Here is a 17,705-nt window from a genome sequence, read left to right on the forward strand (position 1 = left end):
TGTGTATATATATACTTAAGCAAAGGACCACATCCAGGTACAATTTTTACCCCTTTCTGTGCCTCTCGACTCCAGCGTGTCAGGCCAGGGCCGGTCTCTCAATTCCTAGGAAAGACGAATATGAGGTGGGCGTCCCTTTGGAACCTCGGGAGATCAAATACCTAACCCGACCAGCAGATAGATGGTAGATTGACACTCAGAGAAAATGCGCTGCTGGACCCATCTTTATACCCCTGGGGTGCCCGTATCCTCTTTCTTATCTAAGATGCCAAATTGTACTGGTCCGTTTTGTGGTGCCAGTTCTTACAAGCAAGTTTCAAGTTAATTTACACTTGCAAGAGAGAGAACTAAATTGTGAGTACTAGACTTTTTTTTTACTGGGCGAGAGATTCCTCCCCCCGCGGACGGATGTGTGTTCGTATCAATATAGGTTAAGTCAAGGACACTCCTTGGCAGCCTCTTGGTCAGCAGTTGGCGTATCTCTGTTTACAGCCACTCACGGCCTTCTGCTCTGTGTGCCCTGCATGCTCCAGGCAAGCAAAAATGGATGTTACAAGGGGGGGTTCCTGTCTGGCTACACAGGCCTGCAGAAAATGCGGCCAAACATCCGCCCTCCAGTACCACCGTGGGACCTGAACCTGGTCCTTGACGTTCTTACCAGGCCTCCATTCGAGCCACTAGCCACTATATCACCACAATACCTATCTATGAAGGTTGTATTTATAGTGACAATAACGTCAGCTAGACAGGTAGGAGAGATCGCAGCCCTCATGGCAGACCCACCCTTCACTACATTCACCAGGAATAAAGTCATACTTAGACCCCATCCCAGGTTTCTCCCTAAGGTTATATCTAACTTTCATGTAAATGAGCCCATTTACTTACCAGCCTATTTCCCTAAACCTCATGCCTCCCTTAAGGAGTCTATATTACACACCTTGGATGTGAGGAGGGCAATCGCGTTCTACCTTGATAGAACCAGACCGATCAGGAAGTCAGATAGACTCTCTGTGGCATGGTCAGGACCACGCACAGGAACAGCAGTTTCCGTTCAATACTATCCAAATAGATCACAGGCTGCATACGCACTGCCTATGAACTTAAGGGTGGACAGCCACAGCAACCCATTAGGGCGCACTCCACACGAGCAATGGCCACTACAACGGCCCTCTTCAATAATGTACTGCTAACAGACATTTGTAGAGCAGCCACTTGGTCTTTGCGCCATACTTTCGCGCATCATTATGCCTTACACAGTGGGCCGATACCTTCCACATCTCTAGCAGAGGCGGTTCTTCCCTCTTCCACCTAGAGAGACTCCAATACCCACCTCCATTAGACGGATACTGCTATGGAGTCACCTGAGTAGAGCACCCACAGGGACACCACTCAAAGAAGAAGTTACACATCCTGTGCAGTAATGGTGGTTCTTTGAGATGTGTGTCTCTGTGGGTGCTCCACTACCCTCCCATCCTCCCCTCTGCTTGGAGTCTCTGGGACTTCAGGTAGAAAAGGAACAGACGGGACTCGTGCCGTGCGCATGCTTCACAGCCTCCGGAGCAGGAGGGGAGGCCGAATGCGCAGGCGCGACATGAGGGGCACTGCTATGCAAAACGCTCCGATTGCTGGCTCAGGGACGCACCGAGACTTGAGTGGAGCACCCACAGGCACGCACATCTCGAAGAACCACCATTACTGCGCAGAGTGAGTAATTTCTTCTTATCTATTCTTGTTGAACACATTTCTCTGGGTTCTTAATTTTTATCGTATTGTATGAGAAGAGGTGTTACTTAGGATATCTGTTATACAAAAATCAGTTCTCATAACATACTTAGGCCCCAATCTTGCAAAAACTTAAGAGTGTGCATGACTTCACTCGTGAGTAGCTCCACTGCAGTCAGTTGGGCTACTCATTTGTAAAGCAACACATACCTAGATATTTCCAAAATATCTTAGTTGTGTTCTCAGAGTAACACACATACACAGCAATATAATCCTCAGTTCTAAGCTGTAATAGATGGTGTGGCGTTTGTATAAGTTATGGTGGGACTAGCAGTTGTCCACTGTCCCCTGGTGGATCTACTTAGAACAATAGAAAAATTCTGTATTTCATGGCTGTTGGGGAAATAGTTCAAAGTGCTCACTATAAAGTATTTCATATAAAAACCAGCCAAACTTGAAACTGATTCTCAAAGTGTGCACATCAACAGTTCTTTATGCTAACTTTCATATTAAACCATATTGTTCTTTTAGTTTCTGAAAGCAATTATGGATCAAGATTACAGTCTCGCAAAAAAACTCTGTCAGATGAGTAAGTACTATAGCTATATCTATTTTTTTGGATGAAACGTCACAGCATTCCTACTTTGCTGAATGAATCCTATCCCTATCCATGAAAATGTAACCTTGTGAAATTCCCAGAAAGGGGTTTCCTCATGACTGGCATGAAAGAAGGAACATGTTATGAAGACAGTACCATCTTTTCCACCTGGCTCTTTTTCTGTGGTCTTGTGAAAGCTGTCCGAAGCATAGAGACCATAATACTATATGAAAGCATAAGTAGCATTTTTCATATGAGCATAGCAAAGACTTTTTTCTATGTATTCTGTCACACAGCATCCCTATGAAGTAGACAGGTAATGCTGTTTTGGAGGTGAGTAAACATGCATAGAAGATTAAATGACTTGCTTGAGTAAACCCATCCCCAAATGTTTTATAAAGCCTAGGAATCTTGACTTTCAGCTTCATGTTTTGACTTTTAGCCAGACTATACACTTCTTCGACCAAAATGGGGAAGATAGGATTGCAAGGTACAGCAGACCAAATGATGTGAAACTAAGACTAGTATAGACAAGACTGGTTGAAAATTAACAATTAGCAAAATTATGACACCACAGTTGACAGTTACCTAATATTCAATAATTGAGGGAGGGATTGGGTTTTTTGGTTAATACTCATTTAACTACAATACAGGCAGTCCCCGACTTACGCGGATCCGACTTATGTCGGATCCGCACTTACAAACGGGGCTTTCTCGCCCCGGAGGTCGAGGTGGCGGATTGCTGCCTGCGAGCTCCGGGGCGAGAAAGCCCCGTTCGTAAGCTGCTCCCGGTGCCCCTGGTCTGCTGGAGCAAAGCCTCAGAAGCGCAGGAACCGCCGCTGCTGCGGGTTCAGTCCCGGTGCCCCTGGTCTGCTGGGGACCGTCTCCAGCAGACCAGGGGCACCGGGACTGAAGCTGCAGCCACGGCGGGGTCCCGCGCCTCTGAGACTTTGCCAGAACAAAGCCTGAGAGGCGCAGCACCCCGCTACCGCTGAGGCTCTGCTCCCCATGTCCCTGGTCTGCTGGGGGGGGAGGCGCAGCTAGTGTGCCCCCCCCCCCAGCAGACCAGGCTTTTGTTGTGGACCCTGGGTCAGAGCAGCTGGGGCGCTGCCGATTGGTCCTGCAGCGCCGCTCTGGGCACTACTGGACCAACCCGGCAGCACCCCAGCTGCTCTGCCCCAGGTCCTGATTCAGCCGCTGCTGGTCAGTTTCAGCAGTGGCTGAATCAGGACGCCTGGGGCAGAGCAGCTGGGGTGCTGCTGGGTTGGTCCAGTAGCGCCAAGGAGCGAGGAGCGGTGCTACTGGAGCAACCCAGCAGCACCCCAGCTGCTCTGCCCCCGGCGTCCCCAAGTCAGCCGCTGCTGAAACTGACCAGCGCTGACTACAGGAAGCCCGAGGCAGAGTTGCTCTGCCCCAGGCTTCCTGGAATCAGCCGCTGATCAGTTTCAGCAGCAGCTGACTTGGGGACGCTTGGGGTTCTTAAGTTGAATCTGTATGTAAGTCAGAACTGGTGGTCAGTTTCAGCAGCGGCTGAATCTGGACACCAGTTCCGACTTACATACAGATTCAACTTAAGAACAAACCTACAGTCCCTATCTTGTACGTAACCCAGGGACTGCCTGTATCTAAAACACATTTTCCACAGGTATGAGTCATTGAAGTGGATATCTCATTCCAAGAGGAATGCAAGGGTACGTATCCTACACACTTGTGGGTTCAGACCTGGTCACTATGGTACTTATGCATGTGCAAGTTTGGTCCCTGTTCAAGGGTTTGCTGATGGTAGGAAACTTTCCTGCACCAATGGGGGAAGCTCTGCATGGAGCCTTGGCAGTGTATTGCCAAGTATCTCCAGGAAAGCTTCCTAGAGAGCTCTCCGGAGGATTCCCTTGAAATCTCAGTATGCATTAACACACTTTTCTATTGCTGTACTTAGCTGTACAAGGCAATGTGGCGTATATGCAGACACAGCTAGTCTTGTACATTTCTGTCCCTTCAGCCTCTTTTAGAATATTCAGAGCAAAGGACAGTTCTGCCTCCCATAACCAAGCAGTATCAATGCAAAAGATCATTTGCTGTGGCTCTCCTCTGCTGTATCATGCACATTGGAGATGGGCTGCTGAGACTGACTAGATACCTCCAGAGTGGGGAGTCGTGGTGGAGGTCCTGACTCACCACACCACCTGACAACCTTGGCATGTGCTTCACATCCAATGTGTCTCCCGTTGTGTCCCTCCTCATCCATGACTTCACTGGGTAAAGGCCCCTGACCTCTGCTTCTAGCCTCACTGAACTATCTATCCATGGGGCTGTTGGCAGTGGAGGTGGAGTCATCTCCAAGAATGGCATCCGTTTCCTAATAGAAATGGGAGGACTGTGGTGCAACATCAGACTTACATTTTTCTCTCCTTCTAGTGTGCCTGCCTCAGCTCCCTCAGATTTGTTTGTCAATACTGTGTGTCACATTTGTAGCCCTTCTCCAACAAGCCACAAGAAATCTGTCCATAGGTGTTTAAGTTCCTATGATTGGAGCGGAGCAAGGACAGCACAGCCTCCTTTCCCTACCCTGTCAGCAAGTCCAACAACTCAGGTGTGGTCCAAGCAAGAGAGTGTTTGCTGTGTGGAGGTGCCATGGCCAGCTGCAAACATGGCCAGCTGAGCAAACAGGAAGTGAAATTTCAAAAATTCCTGGGCCTTTTTTAGGGGCAGATGCCTGTGTACCTGGGTGCAGGATAGTGAAGTTTTGAATTGCTGACTAGAGCCTTAAGGATAGGCATTGTGGGATACCTCGTGGAGGCCAATTATAGTGACCATGGTAACCAACCAGGGTGTCTACACTGATACTTTGTTGCTATAACTTTGCTTTAAAAAGCTTTATGCCTCTACTCGTAGTTCTATTTTGTCAGCAATGCAAGAGAGTTTTGTCGGCATAAGGAGCATTGCAGTGTATGCACTTCCACTGTTTTGTCAACAAAAGGCAGTTTTTGTAGAAACAACTCTAGCATAGACAAGGACTCAGATACCCTTCCTCTTATTGAGGCTTGACATCTAACAAAATTATCACAAAGACATACACCACACCACACTCCCTATGATACTGCAGAGGAACTTCCACACACAGTTCTCAAGTTCAACATCATTTTATTTTGAGTAGGATTAGATAACCTAGTTGTTAAAACATTGACAGTGGATCTACCTTAGCACACTTGCTAGTAGAACTGCATTGATGGGAGTAGCAGTGCGTGATCACATTAAAAACATTTAGTAGGATAAAGGGCAGAATAGAAACCATCAAAGTGTCTCTCAGAGTGAGGTAAAACTTGATTTTTTTTAATGTAAAAATAAGCAGAAAAATATTTTTAAAATCCCCAAAAATAAACAACATCAGGTGGTCTTTTACTGCATCAAAAAGAAAAATGGCAAAGGCCAGTTGATTTTCTTTATAGGTTTCCTTGTACTAAATGCCTTGTATCCGTCTATGACTCAGGGGTAATTTTAAGCTTGCTTGGACCTATTCAGACTGCATTTTGGGGCATCCTTAGAATTTACAGGTTGTAATTAGCCAGTTCTTTAACAAAAATATATTTGAATGACATAAGAACATCCATACTGGTAAGACCAAAGGTCCGTCCAACCCTATATCGTGTCTTTCGGTAGTGGCTAATAACAGGAACTTTAGATGGCATGAACAAAACAATGTTTCTAGTTTGTTCTTAGATTGTTACAATATTGATTCATGGTGTCAGTGATTTCTTATGAAGTGCTGATGGTAGGTGATAGTGTCTTCTGCATTTGTTAATTTTTGACATGTACTCAATGCAGTTGCAAGCTGTTATCTTCAAACTCTTTAAGTTTTTTTAATAGAATGATTTTGGTTGGGTTCACCTCTTAACTGTCCATTTACAATTAGAATATTTACCATTCTGGCTTCAGATTTTTACATATGTTCTCCACCAGGACTTGCACAGAACAATTTGTTTTTACCATTTTTCTAATCTGTACATGTTTCCTGTATATATTCTGATCTATAAACACAGGCTTAGAGTTTCTCCTTGTACCAAGATGACCTGATAATCTTCTGTCACTTGAGTCTTTGCCAGTTTAACTGAGGTCTAGAAATGTCTTTCTGTCTCTGAAACAACTTTATAACTTATGGGATACTATCATTTAGTTTCTTTCTTTCGCTCCCCACTCTATCTTACAACATCTTTCTTACATGGCTTTTATACCATTTGTAGAAGTTTAGGAATCCAAATGGTTGATACTTTGGCACTAGATTTTATCAAAGTAGGAAAATATAATTCAGTCTCGCACAGTAGAATTCCTACCACTCTATTGATTCTTTTGTCCATTTTAAAGCCTTTGTTTCATTCCATTTAGGACACTATAATATTCATTTTGCTGGTTTACAAAATGTCAACGCTGGTACAAAATACTGCTGCTAGTAATTTTATTGGCAGCATTAAAAACAGCACATTAACTGAAATTCTAGTTCTGCTGCATGGTTTCTAATTAAATTCTATAATAATTTCAACATACTTTTATAATGTCCTTTATTGGTCCGAACCATGTATCCTATTTGGTCACCCAGTGCTCTGCGTCCTCACCTTGCAAGCTAAGGTAATCAGGTCAACTTGTCTCAGTGGCATAGTGGTCCATGAATGGTCCATGGCTGGGGTACCCACAGAGAAAAATTAGTAGGTGCTGAGCACCCATCAGCAGCCAAGCTCCCCCTCTTGCCTTCTTCCTCCCTGAACCTTTCACCCACTAGCGGCCCTGCTGACCAGCTCTTCTCCCACTCTCCCAGCACTTCCAGGGTGCGTCTACACAGCAGGGCTTAATTCAAAATAAGATATACAAATTGAGCTATGTCAATTGTGTAGCTTCAAAATTGGGAGCATCTACACAGCACTTATTTTGAAATAGAGCACTCGTCGTCCTACTTCCCTTATTCCTCATACAATAGGGGTCACAAGAGTTGAAGTAAGATGTCCTCTAGCTTGACAGTATTTCAACATTATTTCGAAATAACTGCCCGCTGTGTAGATGTGGACTACGTTATTTTGAAATAATGTTGCTGTGTAGAGGTACCCCCAGAGTGCCGCAAACAGCTGATTCACTGCATTCAGGAAGCTTCAGAAGGGTGAGGGAGGATCAGGGAATAGGCACACTTGAAGAAGGAGGTTGGGAAGAGGCAGGAGCTTGGGGAAAGGGGTGGAATGAGGACAGAGTATGGGCAGGGTTTACAGGGAAGGAGATGGAATCGGGGCAGGGGTGGGCTAGATTGGGGTCTTGGAGGAAGGGGTGGAGTGGGGTTTGATGCAGAGTGTCAGTCCAGCACCCCCGGCTATAGGGGAAGTTAGCACTTATGCTCAGTGGCAACTAAAAATGCCACAGTAGATGTCCATTGTTTTTAGCCATTTACCCCTTTCTCTGGAGAGCATCCTGGCCAGAGATCTCACATACCATCAGTGGCTCACTTTTTTTATTGCATAACTGAAAACTCGCTTACTTTGTTTACTTCCATTGGTTTAACTTTGTACTGTATTTTGCATCTTCAATAAAGTGCTTTAATTTTTACTGATATATTGCTATAATATAACAAACTTAAGAATTGTATGTCATTTGGCTACATCACTTAATAATCATTTCTTGTGTTTACCTATTTATTGTTGGTGAATTTATTGCTCAGAAAAATAAGGAGCTAATAGTGCTGATATAACTGAATGCAGTATAGTATGGCAAAGTGCTGTTGCAACAGGGATCAGAGAATAGATATTTCCTGTAAATTTCCAGACACTAGCTGTGAATATGTGGCTCCAGATTAGATTTTGCTAATTTTTGAGTAGATTAGATTTTATAAGTATTTTTCCTCATAGCATCACTACCACAGTAAAGACATCCAAACAAAATGTGTTTTGGGTTTATTTTATGTTTAACTTTATATGTGAATATCTTGGATTTGTTATGCCTGTTTATTGTAAAATAATTGTTAATTTTTTCTAAGTTATGTATTTATTAATATGTACTCTCAACATTAACTGTAGTTTAATATAGTATTGTGTATAGAAATATAAATACAAATAGTTGAGAAATGATTGCTTGTATTTTAAATCTCTGAAGTCAAAATTGTGCCACTAACAGCATACACTTTAACAATATGTCTTGATATTAGTTCAGATATTAACATTCATCTCTGATATAAACGTTGATATGCAATTTTAGGTATATTTCCTTTCAGTTGCTATTGTCACCATGTAGCATTATTAACATATATCCTACTGTCAAATTTCAGTTCTAATCTATGAACCAGAAAATACTGAGGCCAAGCAGTTTCTTCCAGTTATTGAAGAAAAGTTGCTGATAGGTAAGTTGTAAACTTGTTCGTACTTTTCACAAGTAAACAGTATATGGGACTGTTGTAACTACATGGGCTCTATTTTATTTTTAAAACCAGTAGGGTGCGAAATAATTTTATCACTTTTGTTTAATATGTCTTAAGTGTGATATATTAGGCTATAAAATCACATTAAGCAAACAGTTTCTAATTGTTATTGTTCAATTTCAAGCACTAATATTGTCTTTCAGTATAATAAAATATCCTTATGATAGATATTTGAATTGACTTAGAGAGTCATGTCTGGGAATCACATTTGTTCACAACGTGCATTCGAAACTGAAAAATAGTAACCACACTGGACAAAATCCTCTACCATGGCCTATGAGTCTACAGAAGAACTTGAAGGAAAGACATTGCAGATGCATCTTTAATCTGTCATTGTACTACTCCAATCTTAGTTCAGCTATGCCAGTCTATTCCCCCATCCCCAATCATTAGTTTGAACAGACTGAAGGCAACTCTAAGGCCTGGTCTACACTGGGAGTTTAGGTTGAACTTAGCCATATTAGGTCAAATTTCTAAACAATGAGTCCACACCTCCAAGCCTGATCCATCAACATTAAGAACTGTTAAAGCTGATTTCAGTACTCCTGCTTTTCACGAGGAGTAATGCTAAACTCAACATTGCATGGTCAACTTTATGGTAGTGCAGATGCAGCTATGTGAAAGTCAACATTCTTGGCCTCCGAGAGGTGTTCCTCACTGCCCCACTCTGTGACCACTCTACCGAGGACTTTCAACTCTACTGCTGTCTGCATGTGGAAGAAAAAACCTCAGGAAAATTTAAATTTCATTTCCCGTGTGGCCAGTATGGTGAGCAAACCTCAGAGCAGGCAGCACACTTCAGCAGCACGCCTGACCAGGAATTGCCAGGGTCACAGATGAGCACCAGCATGGAGCATACAGGAGATTCTGGACCTCGTTACCGTGTGGGGAAAGGAATCAATACTTGCAGACCAGATGTTAGTGGTCCCAGGGACTAATATAACAGCCTAAGATTGTCTGGAGGGGTCCTTTAAAAACCAGATGATCTCAGGCTGTTGTTGTCATACTGTACCCACATATTCACAACCGTTTATATGTTATGCCTGGTAAGGGATAATTTGAAAAGTCTTGATTTAAACTCCTGGTGCTGTTGAAATGGATGTATCATCAATGTTATGATATGTTTGTTCCTGAAACATGTCAAGTTCAAGAAACATGCATACACTAACCCCTCAGAGGACAAAGATACTGAAAATACAGAGGCTTTTCATTCCAAACCTCATGCAGACAAAAGGTAAAAACAAAAATTTCAATTCATAATGAAGGATGGTCAGCAGCTCATGTACACCATGAGAGTTGCCTAACCCTACATGACACAGTATGGTCTTTTCCAGTACCTGGAGAAAAGTATAAATGAAGAAAAATGACATCACAGAGGGCCTGCCTCCCCCTCACATCTCCACACAGGGCAGACAGAGAGACCTCAATTGAAACTTTGAAAGGAGTAGATTACATTATTTGTCAAGCCCTGGCTATTAGTATGGGTAAGGAATGGTGTCCCTAGCCTCTGTTTGTCAGAGGGTGGAGATGGATGGCAGGAGAGAGATTGCTTGATCGATTCACTCCCTCTGGGACACCTGGCATTGGCCACTATCGGCAGGCAGAGTACAGGGCTGGATGGATCTTTGGCCTGACCAAGTATGACCATTCTTATGTTCTTATTTATGATATAAATATTTTGGAAAAGTCTGTAAAATGACTATATCTGCAAATTCACAGATATCCTCTTTTGTCCTTGAGTATCCATGCTGCAAAAGTGGTATCAACTTAAAATGTTATGTATTTATCACCTGCCTGAAATGTTTTACTGTCCAAAACTTACGTTACCTAAAATGTATATCTTGTACATTTATATCTTAGAAAGTACACAGAATTGTGCTGATGAAGAGGAAGAAGAAACGGATGAAAGAAGCAGTGAGGACAGTGGAGAGGATACTAGCAGTGCAGACAGCAGTAATGATGGAGATACAAGTTCTGATGATTCTGATGAAAATATATAGCTGTTTGGTAATTCTTCTATACATCCTCTGGGTTGATTATTTTGATTCTTCTGTACAGTCTCTTTTTAAATACTATATTAAAAAGTGCTATTTAATCATTATATCTTTTCTCCCTCTTAAACTGATGCATTCTTTGCTTTATTGATTGCCTCCATGTCCACCAGACTAGTGGTTCTCAACTAGGTGTGTATATGTACTCCTAGGAGTACACAGAAGTCTTCCAGGAGATATCTAACTCATCTAGATACTTGCCTAATTTTACAATAGATTATATAAAAAGCACTAATGAAGTCAATCTGAACTAAAATTTCATAGACAAAATGAGACAGCAAGCATTTTTTTCAATAATAGTATGCTGCGACAGTTTTGTGTATTATGTGATTTTTTTGTAAGCAAATAGTTTAAGTGAGGTGAAATGTATTTGATGCTATAGACAGAATTGATCTCTTAGACATAACTCCTACATTTTTTTCTTGTTGGAGCAATCAAGTTGATGAAAAGCTACAGTACATGTCATCAGTTGAGCAAAGATTAAATTTTATTAAGAATTTTTTTGCTTTCCAAATTCATTAACATCAGTTCAGAAGAGTAATTAAACTTTCTATAGATCATTAAAATAATCTGTTTTGCACAATTCTTGTAAGGCTTTGAATGGGGTAAAATGTCTCTTTAAAATATTAATATTAAAAACATAAGAACAGCCATACCAGCTCAGACCAGAGATCCATCTAGCCCAGAATCCTGTCTTCTGACAGTGATCTGTGGCAGGTGCCCCAAAGGGGATGAACAGAACAGGTGATCATCAAGTGACCCCTCCCCTGTCACTCATTCCCAGTTACTAGCAAACAGAGACTAGAGCAGGGGTAGGCAATAATTTTTTGATCAGGGTCCCCTCCAAGCTATTGGAAGTGGTTAAGGGCTGCACATCTCTATGGAGGGGGTGCAGGTTGGGTGAAAGTTTGGAATGGAGGTTGGGTGCAGAAGGGAGCTTAGGGCAAGGAATTGGGGTGCAGGAGAGGGTGTGCGGTCTGAGAGGGAGTTTAGGTGAATTAGGGGGCTGTGACCTTGGGCAGGGGATTAGGGTGCTGGGTCCAGGAGGGAGTAAGGATGCAGGAGTGAATTTTGACTTGGGGAAGAGTTGTAACAGCAGGTGCAGTGCCTGGGAGGGAATTGTGGTCTGGGATGGTGTACAGAGGATTTGGTGGTGACCTAGGCCAGAGTTGGGTGATGATCTGGGATAGGGAGGTAGAGGGGCTGGGGTGCTGGAGACAAGCTCTGGCTGGGAGTCATTTGCCTTAGGTGGCTCCAAGCCAGCAGCTCAACAGTGTCCCTGAGGCAGGCTCCCTCTTACAGAAGCCCCAGCCACATGGATTCCTTCCATGTGCTGCTCAAAGCCACACATCCCTGTGGAGCAACAGACTTCATGCGCACTGCATCAGGCCGGTGGTCCGTCTAGCCCAGTATCCTGTCTGCCAACAGTGGCCAATACTAGATGCCCCAGAGGGAGGGAACACAACAGATAATCATCACGTGATCCTTTCCTTGTCACCCTTTCAGGTCCTGGGAGCGGGGGAGTGCGTGAAGTCTCTCACCCCCTGCTGGGTTCACCTGGCACCTAGAGGGAACCGCTAGCTGTTTTGAACAGCTGGAAGTTCCTTCTATTCACCATGTGCCCCTGGTGAAGTTGGGGAGAGGAGATTTTGCATGCTCCCCTGCTCCGAGGCCAATCATTACAGCTGGGGGGAGGTGAGCATAGGAAGTCTCTCGCTCCCTGGCTGGTGGTTCCCTCTATGCGTCATGCAACCCTGGCAAGGACAAGAGTTTGCATGCTCTCCTGCCTCCAGCTGCGATGATTAGCCTGAGGCAAAGGAGCTTGCAAAATCTCCTACCCTCTCCTTGCCAGGGGTGCACAGCGTCTAGTGTGAACCCCTAGCCATTTTGAACAATTGGCGGTTCTAGCTATGCACCGCGTGCCCCTGTTGGCAGGGAGGAGACTCCTTACACTACCCAGTCCCAAGCCAATCAGGACCTGGGGGTAGGGGAGCACACAAAGTGTATGGCTCCCCACACCTCTTCCTGCCAAAATGGGCCACGGGCAGAATCAAATGGTTTGGTGGGCCGGATCCAGCCCACAGGCCATATCATGCCCAACCCTGGTCTGGGGACACTATCCCTGCCCATCCTGACTAATAACCATTGGTGGACCTATCCTCCATGAATGTACCTAGCTCTTTTTTGAACCCTGTTATGGTCTTCACAACATCCTTTGCCAAGGAGTTCCATAGTTTGACTATGCATTGTGTGAAGAAGTACTTCTTTTGTTTTTAAACCTGCTGCTTATTAATTTCATTCGGTGACCCCCTAGCTCTTCTGTTATTAGGAGTAAACAGCACTTCCTTATCCACTTTCTTTAAACCAGTCATGATTTTGTAGACCTCAATCATATCCCCTTTTGGTCATATCTTTTCCAAGATGAAAAGTCCAAGTCTAATTATTCTCTCCTCATATAGAAGCCATTCCATATCTTCTAGCAATTATTGCTGCCCCTTTCTAAACCTTTTCCAATTCCAATATATGTTTTTGAGATGGAGTAACCACATCTATACACAGTATTCAGCATGTGGGCATACCATGGATTTATAGAAAGTCAATATGATATTTTCTGTTTTTTATTATCTATCCTTTTCTTACTGATTCCCAACATTCTGTTTGCTTTTTTGTCTGCAGTTGCACATTGCATGAATGTATACTATTTGAAGAAATCACATATAAGTTTTCAAGCAAATCTTGTATGCTACAAATTGTTGTCATTAGACCATGTTTTGGGAAAAAACTGCTAATATACTGTTCATGCAGCCCATCCCTTCCCACCTGACCACTCTCCCACTCCTCCACCAATTTAATTAATTACATTAGCTCTGACATAAGAGAGCACAATTTCAATGGAAGTTTCCTGGCCAGATTTGGAGACAAAACATTAAGAACATAACATAAGAACAGCCATACTGGGTCAGGCCAGCGGTCCATCTAGCCCAGTATCCTGTCTGCCAACAGTGGCCAATACCAGATGCCCCAGAGGGAGGGAACACAACAGGTAATCCTTACATGATCCTTCCCCTGTCACCCGCCTCCAGACAAACAGAGGCTAGGGACACCTTTCCTACCCATCTTGGCTAATAGCCATTTATGGACCTAACCTCCATGAATCTATCTAGCTCTTTTTTGAACCCTGTTAAAGTCCTAGCCGTCCTGTGGCAAGGAGTTCCACAAGTTGACTGTATGCTGAGTGAAGAAAAACTTCCTTTTGTTTGTTTTAAACCTGCTGCCTATTAATTTCATTTGGTGACCCCTAGTTCTTATATTGTGGGAATAAATAAATAACTTTTCCTTATTCACTTTTTCCACGCCAGGATTGATTTTTTTTTTTTAGACCTCTATCATATCCCACCTTAGTCTCCTCTTTTCTAAACTGAAAAATCCAAATCTTTTTAATATCTCTTCGTATGCAATCCGTTCCAAACCCCTAATCATTTTTTATGTCCTTTTCTGAACTTTTTCCAATGTCAATGTATCTTTTTTGAGATGAGGCAACCACATCTGTACGCAGTTTTCAAGATGTGGATGTACCATGGATTTATATACTGTTTAACGTTTGTCAAGTATAAAGTTATAAAATGTATGTAAGTAATAAAGTAGAGTAACTTGTACTATTTTGGCATTGAGTGAGTGTGCAAAGTGAAGATAACAAACATTCATATGGCATGGAATGCAGCAGAAAAAACAATGGACAGCATGGAGTGAAAAATACATTCAAGACTTGGACTGGCGTGCAGAAGATGTGTGACAGTAAACATGTAATCATATTTTGTTTCTTGCAGTAGTCCACTTAAGTATAATGTTGCTTTTTCTTCAAGAGATGTCCCCATGGGTGCTCCACATTAGGTCAGCATGCCTCCGCCAAGCCTTAGATCAGAGATTTCAGAGCAGTGTCCCTGGGGCCACGCATGCGCGCGTCAGCAGCCACGTACACTTAGATGGCAGGCATCACGCATGCTCAAGCCTTCCACTCCCTGCTCCTCAGTTCCTTCTCTATTGCCTCCGGTTACAGACGGACCTTAGCAGTGCTCCCAAGCCTCTTCATGTCTAGATACTTAACCCCTGTTAAAACCAAATTTTTCTCTCCCCAGTTAATTAGCATAGTTAGTTACTTTTAAAAAATAACTAGATCATGATAAGTTTTTCCTCTTAGTTAACCCCTTCCTTCAGTTACTCACTTGTTTCAGCATTATGCCTGTCTCACTGGGTTTTAAATGCTGCTCCTCATGCAAAGAGCCTATCCCCATTTCAGATGGGTACTCACAATGCGTCCGCTGCCTCAGAGAGCAGCATGTCTCTCAAAAATGCCCTCATTGTGCAAAGTTGAAATTGTAGGTGCAAAAGGACAGAGACCTCCGCCTTAAGCTATTTTTACTTGAGAATTCTCTCAGACCAGCTTCTGACCCGGACCAATAGCCTGAGGAACATAAACAGCATGGAACCAAAAAGCTGGCCAAAAAAAGAGAGTCTCCTCTTTGCCTCAGGGGGCTACAGCACCGAAATGGCCGTCCCCATCCCAGCTGCTGCCAAGAACAGCAGCAGCACTGCACCTCAGCACATACGATGCTTCGGGCATCTCAGGAGCCCACAGCACAGCTAACTAAGAGACGTGCTAAACCATGCTCTGAGGCATCAGACTTCAAGTTGCCTGCCTTATCCGCTTCAGCAGCACCCGGCACTGATACAACTATGCCAACACAGCATAAGGGCACGGCATCTTCCATATTATCAGTCACCTCCAACTCCACTACAGGGGTGTCAGTCAGCTCAGCACTGAGGCATGATTCAACTACAGCACCGTCAACACCAGTTAAGCACTACACTCAGCACAGAGACTTGTTAGTCTCATCTACCTTTAATTCACAATTTTTAGACCCAGATCGCTCTCCTTCTGTGTCAAGGATGAGCACTAATTTTTTGCCAGGGGCCACTTCAAAAATTTTTTGCCTCGGGCCACACCAGAAGGAGTAGGGCCTCAAGCAGAAGGGGCAAGGCCAGGATACTTTCCTGCTTCCTCACCCACAGACCATGATTGATCTGAGGGTGGGAGAGTGCCTTTGGCCCCCCCCCCCCAGATGTCCATGCTAGGTGCCCATGCCCCTGGTGGTGGGAGGAGACTTCGCATGCTACCCCTGCTGCCTCCAGGCCACTCAGGACTTGGGGGCGGTGGGAGTGTGCGAAGTCTCTTCCCACCCTGCAAGGAGTGCGTGGCGCTTCTAAGTGCTGCACACTCCTCGCAGGGCAGGGCAGAGGAAACTTCGTGAGCTCCCCCTGCCCCCAGGCCTTGATTGATGTGGAGGGGGTAGTGGCAGGGCCTCCATGGGCCAGATCAATCTGCCCACAGAGGCCCTTTTGCCCACTCTTGTACTATGTTAACATCACAGAGATAATTTTCTCAGAAAAGATTTTCATCTGAATCTGAAGATGAGTTTTCTAGGGGATTTTCTCCAGAAAATTCTCCTTACACAGATCAGTCTATTTACTCTTCCAGATCTTACCATAAATTTGGAAATATACCTCCATATTATTGCAATCCCTGGGTACCTCTACCCATGCCATACCCCCATTGGCAATATTGGGACAAATGGCAGTCTTATAAAAAACAACAATATGGCAGAAACAACACAAAGTGCTAGATTCCCTTTCTAAACAAATACACAAAGGGAACCCACCCATACAAGAGGAGGATGCCTCCCTGCACCTAATCAAATCCACCCCAGTGGAGGGTATTTCTGTGCCTCCAGCTCCAACTACCTCAGATGATGTTGCACATTTCCAAGACCTTTTTAAATGTGTAGCTGCTGAACTAAACTGGTCGTCAAGAATTAGCATAAACTAACCAAATATTGCACCCAGTAACACCATCTAAAATAGCACTGCTGATTAATCCAGCAATAATGGAAGCAGCTCAGATGGTATGCAAACTCTAGAATCAATCTCTTCTACCACTAAGAGAACAGATAAGAAGTATTATGTTCCACCCAAGGGATCCAAATTTCTCTTTACTCAACCAGTACCTAACTCCCTCGAGGTGGAGGCTGCACAACAGAAAACCAAGCAGCAATAATTTCAGTCCACCCCATCGGACCGTGATAGCAAAAGACCTGATTCATTTGGATACAAAATGTACATGTCTTCCACTTTACAATTTTGCATTTCTAACTGTACGGCTTTATTAAATATGACTACAGGAATTACACCAAACTTAATTACTTTGTCGCTGATATTCCCAAGGCTAAAAGACAGTAGTTTGAAGCATTGTATCAGAGAGTCACATGATTGCCAGAACAGCACTGCAAGCTGCGTTAGATGCTGCTGATACTGCTGCATGAACCATAGCAACAGCAGTAGTCATGAGAAGGGCTTCATGGTTTAACTCCACTCGGTTTCCTAGAGAGATCTGATCCACAGTAGATCTTCCTTTTGATGGTCAGAAGTTGTTTGCAGCTAACACCAATGAAATTCTCCACTCCATGAAGGATTCCAGAGTAATACTTCGGTTCTTAGGAATCCACAACCAGGCACCAAGAAGGAGACAATATAGGTATCAGTCTTACCTGAGACCTTGATAGCCTCCATATGCTCAACATTACAGTAGACAAGACTAAAAGAACAGAGGCTGAAGTGGAATTCAACAATGGTACCGTTTACCAATTCTCAACAGTTGCAGCAGTCCACTAAGCAAATTTGAATGTCGGGTTGAGGCCTCTCACCTATTCTAATGCCATGGTCGCAAGCAAACTTGTTCTAACATCAATATTACCCTTTTTTAACAACTGGCAATGTATAACCTCTGACAGATGGGTCCTCCAGATAATTCAGAAAGGCTATCTTATTCCCATCA

At 43.7% G+C, this 17,705-nt stretch overlaps 1 protein-coding gene across 8 annotated transcripts in view; it reads left to right on the forward strand.

The window, feature by feature from the left end:
* ERICH2 (glutamate rich 2) overlaps window positions 1-14,473 on the forward strand; it is a 52,659-nt gene extending 38,186 nt beyond the window's left edge. For 7 of the 8 annotated variants that reach the window (XM_075933606.1, XM_025182171.2, XM_025182173.2 and 4 more), the window contains 3 exons: window positions 2,254-2,311; window positions 8,616-8,687; window positions 10,626-14,473. In XM_075933606.1, the coding sequence (XP_075789721.1) occupies window positions 2,254-2,311; window positions 8,616-8,687; window positions 10,626-10,765 (270 nt within the window). In that variant the 3' untranslated portion in view covers window positions 10,766-14,473. Of the gene's footprint in view, window positions 1-2,253; window positions 2,312-3,965; window positions 4,012-8,615; window positions 8,688-10,625 lie in introns of all 8 variants that reach the window. The other variant, XR_012905207.1, reaches the window with a different exon arrangement.
* The last annotated feature ends 3,232 nt before the right edge of the window (window positions 14,474-17,705 follow it).

This window comes from Pelodiscus sinensis, chromosome 7 (genome assembly GCF_049634645.1).
Source record: "Pelodiscus sinensis isolate JC-2024 chromosome 7, ASM4963464v1, whole genome shotgun sequence".
Lineage (NCBI taxonomy): Eukaryota > Metazoa > Chordata > Testudines > Trionychidae > Pelodiscus > Pelodiscus sinensis.